At 42.8% G+C, this 20,315-nt stretch overlaps 1 protein-coding gene and 1 long non-coding RNA gene across 2 annotated transcripts in view; one reads left to right on the plus strand and one right to left on the minus strand.

The window, feature by feature from the left end:
- Positions 1–6,506: 6,506 nt before the first annotated feature.
- LOC129144767 (uncharacterized) lies at positions 6,507–10,343 on the minus strand. Its single transcript, XR_008549330.1, has 3 exons — positions 10,319–10,343; positions 10,054–10,193; positions 6,507–6,971 (listed from the first exon to the last, which is right to left on the minus strand). It is a non-coding gene; the product is annotated as an uncharacterized LOC129144767 (long non-coding RNA).
- Positions 10,344–10,670: 327 nt separating this feature from the next.
- Positions 10,671–20,315, plus strand: part of MAST4 (microtubule associated serine/threonine kinase family member 4) — a 552,565-nt gene continuing 542,920 nt past the window's right edge. The window contains 1 exon segment of the mRNA XM_054688294.1: positions 10,671–11,102. Within this exon segment, the coding sequence (XP_054544269.1) occupies positions 10,752–11,102 (351 nt within the window). The 5' untranslated portion in view covers positions 10,671–10,751.

A 20,315-nucleotide genomic window follows, 5' to 3' on the forward strand; every position in this document is an offset into this window, starting at 1 on the left:
ATTTAGAGGTTCTCCTATATTTATGGGATATACTGCTACTTCTACTAGTGGGTCAGGCTAACTCTTTGGGGCTTCTTTGCATTTTTTCTATTTTTTGAAATAATTGCTTTCTTGTTACTAGAGTAAAGCATTTGTGTTCTGTAAAAATAATGTGCACTTGACAGTACAACATAAATAATGAGCCATCTAAAGCAACATTCCAGCTACTTAACACAATTTGAGAGGCTTATTTATATTGGAATTAAAACACACACACACATACAACTAATCAAAAGGGGGGGGGGAGAAGCAATCCACTAGAAATGAAAAACTAAGAAATAAGCAAGTCATTCTTCATAATATAAACATCCAAGCATGGATGCCTGTGAGCCTCAGAAATCACACAGTCCTGAAGTTGTAGGCCAAGTCTTCTCCAAGGTGTTTTTCTTTTCCCCAAAGAAGTCATAACAGGTATATATAGAGAGACCTATAATGCCTTTCTGTTGGGAAATGAAAGTACTCTCAAAACAATCTCATAACATTGTGATGGAGGAAATGATGGCAGGTTTTATATTACCCCCATCATACAGGTGATGGAGGCCCTGATAAATGGCGTGGGTGACAAAGTCACAAATAGATGCTAGGCCTTCTGATGTACAGCTAGGACTTCACTAGTTAAATGAAAAATATGTGCCAGTTTTGCTCAGCCCTTTTTCAGCTTCCAGAGAGAACCTTTCTCATCTGTTTTAACCCTTGGCTCATTCCTACACACATAAGTATTTCCTCCCAAGAGTAAGGACTACTGACTCAAATTATAAATTTGAATCTTACATTGCAAAATGATAATCAGTAAAGGTTAAGATTAAAAAAAAATAAGATGGAGTATATGACCCGCTCCCCCCAGCAATAGCTTCATGATCAAAACCTGCACCACAATCTTGGGTAGTGCAGTGGTTCATTACTATTTAGGGGTCATCGGTTCTTTTGAAAATGTGATAAAAAACTACAGATGGACTTCCCAGAAAGACACACATCCACAGTTACCAGGGTTTCTGAAGCTAGTGCCTTGTGCAGTGGGCTATGTGTGCCCTGTGTAAGAATTCAATACAGTAGAAAGAGCATAGCTCCAGAGAGAGGCCTTGAATTAAATTCTAGGCCCACTTTACAGTGACTTTAATAAAAATGATATAATTTCTCAGTATTTTCTTTAGATATAAAATGGGAACCATACCCTTGAATTGGGGTTATTGAAATTAAATATATAGTGCATATAAGGCATTTAGCCCCGTGTCTGACATACAGAATGCGCTCAGTTCATGATATTTTTTTTCCCCCTTATGACATATTTAGCAGGGAAATACCTGAATTTGAAGCAGGCATCCTGAAGCGATAATCAGACCTTCTTCTACCTGATGGCTGCAAAAATTATGCCAGGGGCCAGATTAGTACAATTAATCAAGGGCTGGAGCCTTCTAAAGTCTAAATAATTCTAGTTTACCCTGCTGGCCAAATCTTTTGACACTCCTCCTACATTATGATGCTTCCCCATGGTGTGAATCCCATCTTCCCAAGACAGCATGCAAAGCTCCCACGTTTCTCAGTTTCCTTTGCCTCCAGGGTACAGTCATGTGACTTCGTTTCTGGTAGTCAGACACACAAGCAGAAATATAGACACAGAAATGATTTATGTGAGGAAGCAGGTGGGACGCAGGGCATCCATTTTGCAGGCACAGATGGTGGGAGAGGCAATGTGGTTCTGGAATCATTAGAGTAGCAATTCCTTTCCCAGTCACTCCTGCACTGAGATTCTGGGGATTGTTCTTGGAAGCTTGCTCCAGAGCCTGTTTCTTCCATTCTTCCAAAGACTGTGAATGTGAGCAGTCTAATATCTTCTAATAAACCACTTTCTACTTAAACTAGACAGAGTAGATCCTGTGGTTGGCAGCTAAGCACCTGGTTTTCAGTGCTAAAATATGAAACCATTTCATTTCATCTTTATGTTTCTCTGTCTCACAACAATTTCTTGCATTAATTCCGCAGAATGGCTAAGTTTAATAAAGGGTCCAAATATTCTTGCATAAGAAAGGAGTTCCCATAAGAATGAGTCTTTTAGGCACAGGCTCTTCCATCCTGTGGGGTCCTTGTGGTGTCCTTGGCTGCCTGCAGGGAGTTTCCTCTAGCTTACAATAGCCTGTCCTGCCATGCTAACAGACAGGAAGTACCAGTAAATAGTCCCAAGGGCTCCTCAAGATGTTCCTTCCATCTCATTCACATCACATGAAGGCAATTCCCATTGGTTTGGCTGTTTTAGGAAAGCAAATAATTGGCAAGAAACTTCTGGGTGCATGAAGGTGTAATAGTGATTTGCACTGAAGATTTCTAGTGATTGTTACTTTTCTCAAAATGAGGGGCTCCTCACAAAAGAGGCTGCCTTATTGCAGAAACAGATTTTTCTTTTCTCTCCTAAAATTGTTTGGGTCCTTCAGTCAACTTATGCAAATCTTAGAATGAGCAAACTTTAGATAATCACAGAATTTTAGTAAAGCTGGTTTAAAGTCCCCTGGAAGCAATTGCCTCATCCTTTTATTCAATACGTATTAGTCAGAAACTATTCTATGTCAGACATTGTACTAGGTGTTAGATAAATAAAACACAGTATGTTTTGCCCTCAGGGCTCTTAGAACCTAGAAAGAGGACAGAAAATTCCAACAAAGTCTGGTATTAGGATTTGTTTCTGCTATTCCTGGAAAGAGTTGTTTTTTTGTTTGTTTGTTTTCTTCCTGACAGTGCATTCCTTTCCTCAACTATTTTAACCTCCAGTAATAGAGATCCCCTTTTAAACCTGAAAACTAATGGTTTCACAAAATTTGATAGAAGCAGCAACCATAATGTTTCAGGACCACATCTTTAGTATCACTAATAGTTTTTGGATGGTATTCAGATGGCTTCTTCCACCTGGCCAGGGTGACCAGTGGATTCAGCTCAGCACACTTGTATTTCTTAAGAGTCCCATCGTGACACTAATACCTGATTTTAGCAAATTCAATCACAAGGAAGTTTTACTGGTAGCTCAGACAATCAAAGAAAAAGCTGGAGAATAACACGTGGAAAATTGATGGAACCAGGGTCTCCTCAGGATTTAGTTAATGGGAGCTAATTGATAGTTTTTCCAGAAAGCACTGTCCTTGTGTTAGCATTCTCAAAATTTAAAGTTCAAAGATATTGGAGATGACAAGGCCATCAAGACTGCTGAAAAGGTAACAGGTGATTCCTTAAGAAGAAATTTTAATGCTCTTACCAAAAAGGATATAGGGCAGCCAGACATCAAACACATCAACCACTGTGTTTATGCTCCAAGTATACAGTCCCCATGGCACCCACCATGGACAATCTGATGTTATTACAGAATTGCCCCCTACCCAACCACCTCAAATTAGCCTCTTGGTGAGGGTTAGATAGGAAAAAATAATTTTCCTTGGTTAGGAGGAAAGAAGGAGGGAAAAGTTGGACCTTTGAGGGTTGAGTAATAGTTCTTAACCTCTGCTGCCATTAGATTTACCTAACTTTTTATTCTGAAATAATTTTATGTTTATAAAAAAGTTGCATTAATACAACAATATTTGCTTTTTAGGAAAGCAAATAATTGGCAAGAAACTTCTTTTAGGATTCCCCAGAATTTATTACTCTGCTTTCCCTAATGACAATGCCTTGTATAACAATAGTATAATTACTGAGAACCTGCATTAATACTGGTGAGATATTATTAAACTACAGTCTTGATTAAAATTTCCTGATGTTCCCCATCCTTGTCCTTTTTTGGGGGGGGGCTCCAGGACGCTATTCAGTATCCCATGTTTTATTTGTTACTCTTAGTTTGTCTAACAGTGCCTCAAGTTTTCTTTATCCTTCACTACCTGATAGTATTGAAGAGCACAAATTGGTAATTCTGCACAATTTGAGTTTGTGATATTTTCTTGTGACAAAATGTAGGTGTGCATTTTGTTAAGAATACCACAAAAATGATGATGTGTATCACAGTAAGGGGCTCAGGATGTTGGTATGTTTTATTACCAGTGATGATTATTTGGTTAAGTTGATATCTCTGGGTTTCTCCACTGGATTCACCAGAGACAGAGCAGGGAACAGAACAGGCAGATGGACAAAATACACTGCTGAGGGGAGCAGCGGGTGAGACAGGAGAGGTCTGCTTCGCCATGTGGGATTCTCACCAGCCGGCCGGGATCAAAACCGCGCTGCAGAGGCTGTGGACAGTTTCACAGAGCGGTGCTCAACCGCCTGCACCACCAGGGAGGCCCAGAAACAAAGTACTTTGAGTCTATACAAATCTTCATTTTCCTCAGACATTTGCTCGCTAATATGAACATACATTTTGGGTCTTTGTCAGTAGCAATTACTCCTGTGTGTTTGCCTAATGATGATTCTCTATTTCCTTCTTTCTATCTTTATTAATTGGAATTCTATTGTGAGGGAAAACTATCTCTGCTCCATTTATTTTCATTTCATTACTTACATACGTTTGGATTCTTGGATGTTTATTCAGTTGTATGCTTTAGTATGCAATGACATTATGATTGGTTTTGTTGTTCAGATTTTTCTAGCTTTGGCCATGGGGAGCTCCTTGAGACTGTCATCTGTGCTCTTTGAACAAGGTCCTATAGTTTTCAAGCTTTTCATTAGTTGTGGCACTAAGAGTTGTTCTAGGCTCATCTTGTACTTCCCTGTCTGAGCCCTAACACCAGTCATTTCCCAATAGGGAACTTGTTAAATCCTCAACTCCTAACCCCAACTCAATTAAAACCAGATTTTGGAGGTGGGACCTATGGGGTCACTAATTTTTCAAGTTCCATAGGTGATTCTGATATATAGCTAAATTTGAGAATCAAACTGGAGCTGTATTTTTTTTTAACTTTAATGCAGCTATGATGCTCCCAGGAAGCTTAAGATTCTGATTGAGTAGGTCTGGATGAGATTCTGCATTTCTAACAAGCACCCATGTCAGCTTGGTGACACACCACACTTTGAGGGGAAAGGGACTAGAAGGCACTATTTCTTCAAGTACAAAGCACCTTAAAAATTACCCCTAACGATTGCACACTGGTTGGTGGTTGTGGAAAAAAGTCACTACTTGTTAGGTTCAGCGTCATTTTATTTTCTAATTAATTGGGGTGAGTAGTGGCAGGAACTATTTTCCATGCAGTGTAGACAGAATTAAGAATATTGCTCTAAGAATTGAAAGTGTAAAATGGAACCATTTGACTCTGAAAGCAAGCCACTACAATGAATAAAAATGAGTAAATGTGTTTGCTTGTCTTCTATTTCCTATACAGGCAAAAGAGTACCGAATAAATCTTTTTGAAAAATGAAGAGTGATAATAAAAGAACATTTCATGCTGAAAACATAACAAAAAAATCCCAGATGTGAATATCCATCTTGCAAAGACAAATGCAAAAGATTGGATTCTTCTGTGGGAAATAGGTCACCATTTTGAATTTTGTTTAAACAGAATCCTTGAGGGAACATTAGCCTCAGTTCTCTTTCTGTATTAGCTCAGTTTTTCCAACTGTTTTCAGAACTTGCATATTCCTGTCCAGCTGCTAAGCTGCCTTGGTCTCCCCAAGGTAGATGTTCTCCAGGAGAATAAGAACAAAGAGGTCCAAAGAGACACAAAATGCAGTCAGTCAAGATCACTCTAATCAGCTATTATAGAGCCATACACATTGGCACCATAAAAATGGCATTTTGATTTCCACACCCGGAAAATCTTCAGTAATCCTCAAGCTTTGGTGTTTGGTGCTTAAAAAAATTCAGTTTTCCAGACCTTTGGGTGCCAGGGAACCAATACCCCTTGCTCCCCAGCTTGCTTCCTGGTGATCTAACCTAAGTGCTCCAGGAAACATTGACCTAAGAGGTCAGATCAGCGGCACCTGTCCTTTGGTTCATTGTAGGCATATTTTAATTTGCTAACACATTTAGTTTCCCATCCCTCTCAAGCTCTGGGTCACAGGCTCCAACAGTGGCAGTTCACCTTATTACTCAATCTCCCCTGTCCTTTTTAATCATCATTTAAAAATTCTTCTACTTATCTTCTGGAACCTGTACTATAACTCATCCTTTCCTACAGTTTAAGTAATACTTTAGAGGCTGACAGGCTCGTCTCTTGGCTGGCTGCTCAGAAACTGCCATGGCCTATATCATGCTACACCCCCTGGCGTTAATCAGAACCCCCAATCTCAAGCACCTCAGCTATCAGCTTTTTATCAATATTTACTTTGTCTCCAAATTTATCATCATTAGTCACAGGAGAGCAGGCAAATCATCATTAATGATAATTCAAAAAACCACCAAAGGTAGATAATATCATCTTCATAATCCAAAGTTAATATAAAACTTAAAAAATTATATACTAAATAGTCAAGAACTTGTAATTTTGCAAAACTCTTCATTCTGTGTTTATGATGTTCTGACTTCATGTATATAAGAAAGACAGTTGATTTCAGTAAGTAAGTTGATTGCAGTTTTATTAAATCCAAAATCTATTCCTGGGGAGAAAAGTCTCGACTTTTAGTCAAGACTAGGGGTGTGATGGCTTGTCCTCGGACATCCTTAATCTGCAGACAAGAGCTTAACATTCACGTGTGGGCCCACCCACACAGCAGAGACTGGGAGACAGCAGAGATTCCCAGAAGGAATGTCTCCCATCACTTAGGAGCATGACACAGGAAGCCGAGGAAGTATTCAATCATGAAACACAGTGAACATTTACTTAGTGCCCAGGGGTGCTTGTCTCTGAACCAAATACTTGGATGCTGATCTGACAGCTCTCATGGAGTCTGATTACCTTGGCGTAGGCTGACCTTGTCCTTCCTTTTCTGTAGGTTAGTCTGGTTCTGGCATGTGAAGCTATACCATCAGCTTCCCAGGAGTCATGACTAAGTCATTTTTATTTTTGGGGCTCTTGCCTAAGGTGACACTGCAGGAAAAAAAAAAGTAGCTACACTTTTGTACCATCTCTGGTACAAAATCTCTAAACTTAGGGATATTTATGAGGCGTTCTCTTGGAGGGGCACTTTCTTGGCCACTGAGAAAGATGTTTATAATATAATTAATATGATAAGAGAGGTAAACTGTAGGATGTAGATAAATCAAAAATGATGTGGTCCACTGTTTGGCCATACACCAGTTATTTGTCTGAGGTGTAACTGGTATATTTTGGAGAACTATTCTGCCCTTCTGGTCACCTTCTATTTTAGACTCATTTATCTTCAATAAAATATAATAAAATTTCAAACCATATTGCTAATAGGAAAGATAATATTGTCTCATAGAGATTTATTTGTAATTTGTACGTAGGTATATGTGTCATGAGTTGTAATGTAAAGTACATTTCGTAGTTGGGGTTAGGTTGAAAAGTTCAAGAAATATTATTTAGGTACTTGGCTTAGATCTACAGAAATCAACGGTATGATCTGGGGCAAAATTGTTCATTTGAATCTTGGCCCCATCACTTGCCAGCTGTGTACTGGGACAAGTTACTTAACTTCTTTGTGCCATAGTTTTCACACATTTTAAATATGTAATTAAAATTGTAGTCACTATCTCATAGGGCTGATATGAGGATTAAGAAAATTTACATTTGTGAAATACTTAAAACCTTGCCTGGCATAGTAAGTGCCTAATTCATGTTTGTGGGGGAAAAACAAATCCACAAGTATCCTTTTTTATAACAGTTTTTCTGAGATATCGTTTTAGAAAAAAATTGTCATGATTAAGGCAATGTTGGTTTATAGCACTGTATGTGATTCAGAGGCAAGGGCTCACACCTCCTCAGGTGCCAGTCACCTCACCACACCCATACCAAGCCACCTCCACCAAAATCCACTGGGCCTCCTGCTCCTGCTGTGCCTCCCCCTCCCATCCTGTAGACTCCATTCTGCAGTCAGCTTCCCAGGAGTTATGACTAGTTTTCTAGTTTGGTTTTGGTTTGGTTTTACTTGACCCTTTCTTTCATTTCTCTATATGCCACATATAAGTGACACCACCTGGTTTTTGCCTTTTCCCTTCTGACATTTCATTTAGCAATACTTCCTCCAGCTCTATCCATGTATCAAGAAATCCTTCTGTAAACAATTATATTTTTATAAACAAAGTCCCTGCTCTATGGACATTCATAACCTAGTATATACCATGGACTTGAAAAGTTATTTGTTCTGAGTAGCATTACACTAAAATGTTTAAGAAAGAATGCCCTGGAAACAGACTGTTGGGTTCAAGTTGCTTTTCTGCTGCTGGCTTGCTGTGTTACCTTTGGCAAGCTACTTGACATCAAGGACCCTCAGTTTCTTAATCTACAAAGTGGGACTAATAGAATCTGTCTCATCAGGTGATTGTCAGCATTTAATGAGACCATCTATAGATGATGCTTAGGGCTCAAGGAATAATAGCCATTATTCCTTAGTGTAACATTCCTTAATGTTAGTGATTCGGATCCTGCTGATGCTGCTTCTTTCTCAATGTGCTGAAAAGCACCCCCTTCTCCTCTTTCATGTGAATGGCTGGCTTAAGTCCTCATCTCCTTTAGGCTGTGGCGAATCAGCCACATAGGGGCTCAGATAAAGACCAATATTCCTGAGTGAAAAAGCAATTGTGAGGCTCAGGGTTGGATTCATACCACCCCACTGTGCTTTCTCTTCAGCCTTGCTCTCACAACTTAGCCAAGTCACCAGAATTGTCCTTTTGCCTCAGCAGGTCACATCCCTGCAGATAATTCTGAAGTGTCACAATGCGAGCCTGACAGCTGGAGTCCATTTTGCACTATGGCTATCTGTGGCAATAAGGTCATGTCATATTTCCTTTCCCTTCATGTTGGGGGAGGAAACTGATCAGGACAAAGCTTGCTGTCCAATGTGATGAAGCACTCTGTATGATGTATTACTTGTAAATACATGGTAGCATAATAGGGCTCATTAGCTGAAGGGGCTTTCAACTAGAGTCCTTCAGTTCTTAAGGGTCTTTGGCAAAATATTCTGATAAAGAGAAACCTAAGATTCTTGAGGACTCCTGAGCTTGAGGAGCTGCTGTTTTTCTGTATTTCTCCCCATTTTCCCCATGGCACATTGTTTCCTGTGGCACTATTGCAGTTTAAAAAATTAATAATGGGGCTATATTATGCAGTATCAATCTTTTGTCTGACCACAAACTCCTCAGGGGCAGGGGACCTACCTTATTCATCTCTGTATCCCCTGCAAACACCTGACCCACATCTCAATCAACATCTGTGGAGTTGAATCTGGTTGAATCTATATTTCTGGTTGTAATGCCAGAGCTCAGAGTAGAATTGGAGTTGAAGTAGAGTAAAGAATCATTTAATTCCTACCGCTGACTTGAGTGTTGGTTTCCTAGAAATTCAAGTCACCCCCTCACCCTGAAAGCTGCCTCTACCAGACTTCAGGGAGGGCCTTAAGCTAATCCTATTGGTTCCTCTGTTCTTAGACATAAAGGAAAATGAAGCATAAGGTTCTGTATCTTTCTGGTTTACAATCCAGTGCTGGGAGGAAGTACACTGGAAATATGAACTCTTTTCCACCTCTGCTAAGCTGACGAGGAGAGACGGCCAATGGTTAGAGTCACAGAACTCTTTCTAATTCAGCTTTGTCTAGATCTGGCACACAAATTCTGGATCCAAGTTAAATAGAGGGACCTGATTTGTTATATTTCTCCTTTTCAAAAGCTACAAGTCTTTGCCTTAACTTTTAAGTTTACAAATAGAAGTAAAACCAGAAAATAGTCTTTGGGAAACTCTCCATGTGTCTAAGTGAAGCAATCTGCTGAAGCTTTATATATATTTGCCCTATTTCTGCCCATAATCAGAGAAGATAGGTGTTAACGTCTCCATTTCCATTGGAAAACTGAGACCCAAGGAGCCTAAATGGACAGCTGGGGATTGCAGATGAGCTTCGTTTGGATCTACCAGCTACAGCACCAAGTTCCGCTTTTCCCTCCTGCACGGCACTGTGCGTGCGCGCGCGCGCGACTATGTTTGTGTTTTCTTTTACCTCTAAAGCTCTGTTTCTTCTTCTGGTCACTTTCCTCGACTCCACTGTTCCGAAACAAAGTCCACTTCTTCTCCAAGGTTTCACTGCCCCTTCGGCCATCTCTCCCTGGCGTTCCAGGGGTGGCAGTCACTCCTCCTGCACTAAATTCAGAATCCCCGCTGGGGACGGAGTTGGCTCAGATTCCGGCCTCCACTCCCACACTCCAGGGAACCAGAATCTCGCCGGGGTCCCCTAGTAACCTACTCCTCCGCCCCGCCTTCCCTACCTGACGCCGGAGCGGTCGGGGGTGCCGCAGCCTCCGCCCACCGGCGCGCCTGCCCTGCCATTGGCTCCCCCGGCTGCCCGTCTCCTCTGCCGGCCCCGATCTGTCCCGGAGGCAGATTTTGCTGGAGAAGCCGCAGTCCCGGCGGCTCGGGCGCAGCGCGGGAGCTCTGTGGAGCGCAGAGCGCGAATCCGAGCTGGCATGTCCCCGCGCGCGGGAGCGCCGGTCAGCCGCCCGCCCTGGACGGCTGCTAACTTGGCGGCGGGCTCCGGTGACCGCGCTGCGCCCATGTAGTCGCCGGCGGGGCTCCCCGCAGCCCGGGAGCAGCAGCGAGAGCTAGCCGGAGCCGCGCAGCTCGCGGCTTCTCCTCCGGAGGCGCTGAGTGCGCGCCTCGCCCGCGTGGCCCCTCGGGGCGCACTTTGGGGCCAAGAGGAAAATGGGGGAGAAAGTTTCGGAGGTGCGGGAACCGCTTCCCCGAGGCTGCAGCGGCCACGGCGGCCGGACTCCCGCCTCTGCGGCGGCTGCAACGTCTTCACCGGGCGCTTCCTCGGCCGAGTCTTCTTCGGGCTCAGAAACTCTGTCGGAGGAAGGGGAGCCCGGCGGCTTCTCCCGCGAGCAGCCGCCGCCGCCGGGCGGCGCCCAGGGCGCCCGGTCATCCGCCGCGTGGGCTCCGGTGCGCGTGGTGCTAGAGCTTGGAGTCCCCGCGCCGCCGCTGCCGCGCCCTGGAGGAGCCGCGCCGCCCGCGCCTCTGGACAGCAGTGCGTCCCAGGAGGAGCAGGACGAGGAGGTGGGCCCCGCCTTTCCCCCCACCTTGCACCCTCCGGGGTCCGGCTGCCGGGCGGTTCCAGCTCTCTAACCCTCACGGGGCGATGGACAGGGCGCGCCAGGGCCCGGGAGGGACTCCAGGTGCTCTGCCTTGAGCCCGGGGTGATGACAGGAGCCTCCCTGTGGGTCCTTGACTTGCCCATAACTGTTACGTGTGTGCGCGCGCGCGTGTGCATGCGTTGCCTGGTAGTGTGCTTTTCAAATGTCAAGGCAGCAAACTCCTTAATGCCTGTGTCTGCTTCGGGTAATCTGTGCATGGATGCGATCTGGACTCCTGTCTTGTTCCCACAACTAGGGTCTCATTCTCAGAAGTGGGCGTTGCTTCCCACCACGGCGCTGGGCGGAGGGGGGTGTGGTGAACGGAAAGGTGTGAGGAGAGCGAAGGTGTGTTGGACTTGGGGGAACGGGGTGGGGGCTGGGGGGAGCCTTACACCTTTGAGTTGCACTGCTGGGGGTTCCAGTGCGCTGTTCTCTTGGGATCGCTGGAGGGTGGTTTTGGCTAGTCTCAGAAAAGGCCCTCTGCTAGAGGATTCCTGGCTCTTGGCCAGCGCACCTGAGACTCCCTTTGGGTCTTGTTCTAGAGCGTGCAGATGGGTGCTCGTCGCCAAACTGGATAGGGAGCGTCCCACCTTCTTGAGGAGACTTTGTCCATCTGGGTTTTCTGGAAGGATCGAAGATCAAAACTTGTGGCTTATGTCCTGACATATTGAATATATCACTTTGGTATCCCTTTGCTTGCTTTCTCTAGCCGTTTTTAGTCTTCGGAGCTCTGTTAAAGACATAGGTTCTTCATAAGATTGCTTTGACTCTTTCTTGTGGGGAAATCATCACAATGAGGAATGAGGCAGGACCATACATAATACACAACTCTAACTTAGCCTCCTTATAAAGTCTATTCCTCAGTGCCAGAGTATTTTCCTCTTATCCACTGGGGTTAGATTTAGTAAGTAAAAGTCTTTGGCCCTCAGAAGATGCAAGAGAGGCCACTGCTCTTACAGTCACCCCCTGGGACACCAACCTGGGGGCAAAGGCTGGCACCAGGTGAGAGAAGTCAAATCCTAACCTGTCAAGATAGAGCAAACTTTATTTAGTTTTGGTGGGCCAAACCTCTGACAGTAACCATGATCCAGTCCCCAGTTCCTGGGAGGATTACAAAGATCTGGGACAACTGTCCCAGATAAGCTGATCTCCAGCTTTCTAGAAGGCGATATTCTGAGCTGTGGGAACTTGGTTCATCCCTTCCATTCCTCTGAGGTCCAGTTCAGTAATCCATAGAATGAGGGGTTTGAACTAATGAACTTCAAGTTTAAGTTCATTTTCACATGAAGACTCCCTTTTTCAGATCAGGAATTTAGATGGATCCAAAGTTCAAATTGATCCTAGCAACAGGATGGCAGGCATTAAGCTAGATGTCACACCTGCCACAGAGCAACATGATCACATCCTGGCCTAAACCCATATTCTTCACTTGTTATACCTCTTTGAAGATGCCAGACATAGCCCAGGTGTTCACCTTGCCTCAGATTGCAGAGATAAGTACTTTTGTCACTGGGCAGCTGCGGGCGTTAATAGAGAAGATAGTTAGAGCTCACTGCCCTTTGTTTTCTGTGTAGCTGGGAGGGTACTTTGTGGCAAATGACAAGGTTTTGAAGATCGGAGGTGGGGGGAGATGGGAACTTCTCACTTTTGATCCTGGTTCTGTAGGTGATTTATTGCCTGGCCTCAGGGTGACAGATTTTCTCGGAAATGGATACAATGATAGCTTATTTCACAGGCAATGTGTTGAGTCTTGGTTGATTGAAGTACACTTTGGAAAGCGGAATGACTAAATAGCGTTGGTCAGTATTTGTAAAATCTTAGAATTGGGTCTAAACAGATACAGCATTATAATTTATTATGTAAGTTAACCTGTGGCAGGGGATGCTAAAGTTGTCCAGGAGTGGAATTGACTAGCTCTGAGAATTTTGCAGCTAAACTAAAACCGTGGAGGTTTTGTCCTTCCCCCAAGGAGTCAAGAAGTAATAGTCTTGGTGAAGAGATTGGGGTCCAGTGCCCATTTTCTGGGCACTATTACACTGGTGATGGTGTGTTGCATTGGCTCTTAACTTTTTCGTGTTTGTGTGTGTGTAGTTTGTGTGTTGGGGGGGGGGGTGTGTTATTGTGGGCCTCTTTAAATGTGACCAGTGTCGCTCATCCTATCCTCAGAAAACACAGAGACTACAAATACCTTTCGAAAAGGTTCATTCTGGAACTCAGGATTATAAACACTCAGTTTAGTGAAAGGACCAAGGTTTGATTCCCAGCCTCTGCCGCCTTACCTAAATGTGGGGTTGTGGACCATTCAACTAATGTAGGCCCCATTTTCACCTCTTAAATTGAAATAATAGCCAAGGAAAGTATAAGCTTGATCTGACTTGTTATTCATTTATTCATAATTAATCTGCTACCTACTGTCAAAGAACCCGAGGCTGTATCTATTTAATTTAGTTCCCAATTTATTAGTATGTGCTGGGAAATAGTTTTTATTTGTATCCGGTTGTATTATGTCAAGGCACTGTTAGTGTAGTGTTAGTTATATTGTAGCAGGACACTGAATATAAAGCCTTAAAAGGCTCAAGTATAACCCAGAAAATGCATAGAGGTTCATTTAGAGTTTAAGATTGTTATGTTTAGCTTGGGAGAGTGATTTTCCAAAGTTTTGTTTATTTTTTTTTTGACAGTAACTTTGTGCAGCAATTTTGAAAAGCAGCAAAATTCAGTTTGTAATATATGTTTTCATTGTTACATTTTGGGGCAACCTTGTTTTGAATATATCTAGTAACATCAATAGTGTCCAGCCAATTTCACAATTTGTTTTACTTACTGTTGCTATTTGTCCTAAAATGTATAAAATCTTACTGACTTAAATCTTCCCTTTAAGCTTTTGTTGTTTTAAAAACAACACTTTAACATGACTGTGATTTTAGTTTCCATGTACTGCCCAACACATGTGACTTAGAGATGGTGCATGGTTTTAAGTTTAAGTAAACTGCATCTGACTTTATTGTTTCTTCCCCGCGTCTCTGGATTTGTGGGTCTGTACATAGTTTAGGCAATCCAGATTGGGGGTCTGTTTTCAGACGTTTCTGAGATTTGTCTTGAGCCCCTCTGCTTTTTCCCTTCCCAAAGCACCTCCTGTAAGAGAGAACTGGGTGGTATTCGCTGTGTGGTCTCAATTCCTTGAGGACAGGCCTTTTGTCTTTGTATGCCTAGCACAGTGCCTCCCCTGTCTCAGTGGGGGATCAGTAAATATATATGGGATGAATGAGGGGGCAAAAAAAAATAGGGATTGAAAATAGGGATTGATTGAAGGGTGACTCTATGATTTCATTTGTTTTGTCTGTTGTGAATCATGATGTGAAAATGTTATGAACAATTTTTCCAGGTAAATTTTGAGCAAAGTTCTATCACTGATAACCCATTTAGAATGTCTTTGAAGGGACTCATGTATTAACTCTGCTTTTCACTGTGTCTATTAAATGGAAACTTTCAGGGATTCTTAGAATGGCAGAAAAAAGGCTTAGTAGTTAAAAGGATTTTCAGTGCAATATAAAGCAGCTCATTTATACTGTGCTACATTAAAAGAATTTGTTTTATTGGCATAAGTTGGCAAACATTTTCCCTTATTAACAATAGGTGCGATTATGGAAGGTCTTTAACTGTTCTGTTAAATGATGTGTGAGTTCAAGGACTGCTTTTAATACCACTTTGGGTGTGTATGTGTTGGGGGTGGGCCCCCACATAATGATTTCATTGGTTAAGAGAGTAAATAGCAAAGTGTAAGCATGAATTCAGTAAAGCTTTCAGTGAATTTGTATTTTATTAATCACAGCAGCTACATAATTTGAAATGAAAAGTAGTGCATAAATCTTGGCACATTTATTATTTATTTAGTCTGCTTTTGTCTCACTACTTCAGTAAGAGCCACGAGTTCAGAAAATCAGTGAAATAATATATACTGAGTCTGACTATGTGAAGTCTTATCCTGAGCACTGAGGACACCAAGGTAGGCAAGAAAGAGATAGTTTTGACTTCACCAAACTTCTGGTTAGTGGGAGAGATAGTCACTAAACACATGCTTATTAATTAGTTTCAAAGATATATATACATATATATATTTAAGATTTATTTATTTTTATTTATATAAGCACTGGGTACAGTCAGAAGCGCGGGAGGGTGAGAGAATTCACCAGAGCCAGAGCGGGGGACAGAACAGGCAGACTGACGAAATACACTGCTGAGGGGAGCAGCGGGCTTGGCAGGAGACGTCTGCACGCCATGTGGGACCCTCGCTGGCGGCTGGGGATGGAACTGGCACTGCAGAGGCTTTGGGCAGCCTCGCATCCCAGCGCTCAACCGCTGCGCCACCAGGGGAGGCCCAGTTTCAAAGATATTAAATGACTATGGGGGATAGGCTGTGTGTGTGACCGTGTTGTGTAACTCATCTAGTCCAGAAGTAAGAATGTCTCACTGAGAAGTGATGTTTGACCTGCGACCTAATGGAGGAGCAGGAGCTAGTTGGGAGAAGGGAAGTGGGCTAAGAGTGATGACACAGGTACCAGGTGGCCCAAATCAGAAGAGAACGTGGTGGCATGTTGGGTCTGTGGCTCTGAAGGTGTCTTAGTTGCATGGCTGGGAGGAGGGAAGAGTGTGGCTTCATTGGGTGATACTTGAGAGAGAAGAAACAGCTGGGTCATGGAGAGCCTCTGCATGTTTTTCTAAGGCACTGGGAGCCACTGAAGGAGTTAAATCAAGGAAGTGACATGATCAGAATTGTATTTTGGAGGACTGTGGGCAATTTCTGGTGTGGCCTGTTTAAATGCTCCAGGTTCAGACCTGATAACCTTAGAAGGTGGCCTCTCTAATGGTGTGTGAATGGAACAGGGGTTCATTAAAAGGGATTCATTCCTGGTAATTCAAATAAACACAAGAGACTATCTTATTTGGAATAGTAATGCTACTTTTTCACTGTGCTAGTGCCTGAAGCCTAGTATTTTCTTTTCTTTTTCTTTCTTTCTTTCTTTTTTTAAAAAGATTTTTAGTTATTTATGCAAGCACTGGGGTACAGGCCAGAGGCATGGGAGGGTGAGAGAATTCACCAGAGACAGAGCAGGGAGCAGAACAGGTAGAAGGACCAAAGTACACTGCTGAGGGGAGCAGCGGGCGAGGCAGGAGAGGTCAACCACGCCATGTGGGACCCTCACTGGCCAGGAATCGAACCGGCGCTGCAGAGGCTGCGGACAGCTTCACAGCGCTGTGCTCAACCCGAGCCTAGTATTTTCTTGAAGGGAAAACGTTACTAACATGAATAGTGGGCCATGCAAATGCTTATTCCCATAGCAAAAAAATGTTGCAGGGAAACCTTTACCTTAGGTGAATACTAGGGGGAAATTGCTCTGGGATCTACTGAGGTTCCCTGGTGACACAAAATGTAGTGTTTGTGAGCTCATCCAGCTTGTCACAAAGGCTTTGACCCTTTGCAGCTCTGGTCAGATGTATTCTAGGAAATGTCAAATATTTTTATTTTGGCAGTGTTTAAGAGTGAGTGACAAAGGCTCTCTGTCCCCTTACACTTAGCAGATATGAGTCCGCTTGTTTTACAGTTTGTCTTTCTGAGGAAGGCATGGAAATACTACAGTGCAGCCTGCAGAGTTGTTAAACTATGGAAAGACCCGGACTATGGCAGAGGACTAGGTTTGCCTTGGTGCTGGCTGGGGGTGGGGTGGGGGAGACATGCATCAGTATGATCCTGTACTTCTGGGTCATATACAGTGTGTGGAACAGTATTACCTTAAAGTACAAACCAAAAAACGATGGAAAGAATCCTGGTGGTACATTTCTCACAGTGGGAAGTTTCTGGGTGGTCTGACATTAGAGAAAACTAAAGGTTTTCTCTTGCACATCTTAGGGATGATTGTACTTTCGGAAGATACCCCATTTTAATCACATTCTCACATTCTCTAATTTGCCTGGAAAGGGCCTGTGCCCCTTTTTCATCCCTTCTGAGCCAGCAGCCTTCTGATCCCTTGAGGGTCAGGTTCTGTCACACTTAAGGGTGCTGACTGCTGATCCTGGTTCAGCCACTTAGAGGCCATGTAACTTTGTCAAGGCCATTAATACTGAAACCTGAGACTCTTTCCTTATCTGTAAAATGGACTTGCCAATATTCTTTGCAGAAGGTCACTATGAGAATAATTGAGATGACTGATTATACTATGTCCCAGCCTAGCACATAGTAAGCATCCCATAATGGTGTTTGCTACTATAACTGAGTATGGAAAAGCTGGTTTATGCAGAACATCAGTGCCATGGCCAGGAATAATCTGGAGGCTCAGAGTCCCTTCCTTGAGGAGTAATGCTACCAACAGGTGCTGGTAGTCATGGCGGTCCCTTCCCTTCATGAGCAGGTAGATATGGAACATAGTTATCACTTAATTTCATGGACAGAGCATTCCTTAGGCTGTACTAACAGCAAAGCTTTTTGCTGTGTGGTTCATTAACCTTTCTATGAAGATACTTTCTCTTTTCTTGTTGAACCTGCTCTTAGTGGTCATTTTTATTCAATAATATTAAAAAAAAAAACTATCAGCATGTAAATTCATAGCTGCTCCCAGGGATTTAGTCAGAGTACAGCATGTTGGTGAAGCTGGTGAGATGACTAGGTCATCTTCCTAGGTGAGGATTGGGGCCTGTGGCAGGAGTAACAAGGAATTTGGTGATTAACTGGAAGCTACCTTTGGTTCCTGTGGGGGAGGGGGTTGAGGCAAGTGTTCTAGGGGCTACCCCAACTTCCTGGAGGGGAGATCTGCTGGGAATATGATAGAAAATTAAAAAATGCAAGAGCTCATATATGTAAATTGCCCAACAGAAATTCTGTTTCATCCCTTTGGGACAGTATAAACCTTTTAATTTTTGAGGCAAAATGCAAATAATCCAGAGCACTTCTGATAGAACTCAAATACGACTGCAGCTTGTCTCCCCTCCATCCACCTGGTCCTCCGCCCAGTGCACCTGTTCAGGTTGGCATTTACACAACTTTGCATCTTTGTTCAAAGATTCTTGTTATCTTTTATGTCTCTGATATTTTTTCTCATTTCTTGTCTAGTAATGTTATTTTGAGTTAAAATATAACGAAGTATGATTAAGCAGAATTCTTTCTGTGCACGCTTTCATTTCCTCTTTGCTGTCCTCACTCAGAGTGAGCTCACCTGGTGCAGAATTCCTGGGGAGGGACTGGGCAGTAGTACAGTAGCACAGGAAACCAGTACTTCCAGGGTTAGGAAAGACTCCGGCCCTGCCTGAGCTTGAAAATGGTTCAGGACCGTGGTCAGCGGTACACACAATGAAAGCCCTGTTTAAATGTATAGAATTTGTGTGAAAATTTCGGTGGCTCCTTCAACTTCTCTTCATGAAAAACATTCACTGCTTAATTAGTGCTTTGAATTCATAACTAGACACATGCCTGTGAGGCAGCCTATAAATTTGTACCCAAAGCCTATATTCGTTTGCTGGCCCATCAGTTCCTCTCTTGGACATAGTCAATATAATTTTGATTATGGTACTTATTTTCACTGAACCTTTCAGCTGAAATGCTTCATACTGCTATTGGGGGTGGGGAGATATTGGGGAGGTGGGAGGGAGAATGGAAATACTGACAAAAGAGTGGGCTTTCTTTTCATAACTAATTTCATAGACTCTCGTGTAGAAAATGAACATTTAAGATCAACATCCCTTATAATCACGGAAATGCAAATTAAAACCACACTGAGACACCACCTTACACCAATAAGAATGGCACAAATCAAAAAAACAAGCAACAACAAATGTTGGTGAGGATGTGGTGAAAAAGGAACTCTCCTACATTGCTGGTGGGAGTGCAAACTGGTCCAACCACTATGGAGAGCTGTCTGGAGGTTCCTCAGTCTACTAAAAATGGAGCTACCATATGACCCGGCAATTCCACTACTAGGGATCTACCAAAGGACACAAAAACACTGATTCAAAAGAACACCTGTACCCCTATGTTTATTGCAGCACTACTTACAATAGGTAAAACCTGGAAACAACCCATATGCCCAAAAATAGATGACTGGATCAAGAAGATGTGGTATATATACACAATGGAATATTATTCAGCATTCAAAAAACATAAACTCATGCCATGCAAAGCAACGTGGATGGAGCTAGCAGGAATTATGCTCAGTGAAATAAGCCAGAAGGAAAAAGAAAAATATCAGATGGTTTCACTTATAGCAGGAATATAGGGGAACCAAATGAGACATCAGTGTTAAAAAAAATAGTAACAGTACAAAACACAACAAAGCAAAAACAGACAATTATAAATCAGAGACATACTGCGGGGGAGGAGGAGGGAGAGGGATCAGAGGGAGGGAGGGAGGAGCACAGGGGACTGTGGTGATGGTGCACAGGTGCACTGGGGAGGGAAACTCTATGGGGACTACACCTGAGGGGGTGGGGGGAAGCAAATATTGTTTAAAAATGAAGAATTATGTAAAAAATAAATAAATAAAAATTGAGAGAAAAAAGAAAATGAACATTTAATAAAATGTTTGTAGTTTAGCGATGATTTCAGTGGCTGGCAGGCTCACAGGTATACCTAATTTAGTTTGGATCATGGCATGTACATTAACAAACTCCCTTCAGATGTGGGCACTTTGCTCCCCCACATTTCTGCCTTCGAACTTGGGCAGCTACTTTTTAGTAAGCTCAGAAGTTAGGTGTGTTTCACTCTTGGCCAGTGATTTTGTGCCTCTGTGTTTGTTTGAAAATACCATTATTTCTTAACTTCTGGTGTTAATACTTGCCTCTTCAGGCATCTCTTTATGCAGAGATGGATGAACCTTCTGCAATATGGAAAGGACCCTGGAACCTTATGGGTGGTTAGGAAATAAAGTGGAGTTAAGTTAGAATTGGAGATTAAAATCTTATGTCGCCATACACTGTCAATGACACATATGCTCAAAACTCACAGATTTAAATTTGTTTCTCAGGCAATCATTGGTAGCTAAATTACATTAAAATATTGAGGTGGACAGCAGTTGTGATGAAATTTATTTTGTGTATAGAGATGAAATGATTATTTTCACAACTAGGTTCTTTATGAATAATTGGTTCC

Source organism: Talpa occidentalis, unplaced genomic scaffold, assembly GCF_014898055.3.
Source record: "Talpa occidentalis isolate TD23 unplaced genomic scaffold, MPIMG_talOcc4v2.1 talOcc4.6, whole genome shotgun sequence".
Classification (NCBI taxonomy): Eukaryota; Metazoa; Chordata; class Mammalia; order Eulipotyphla; family Talpidae; genus Talpa; species Talpa occidentalis.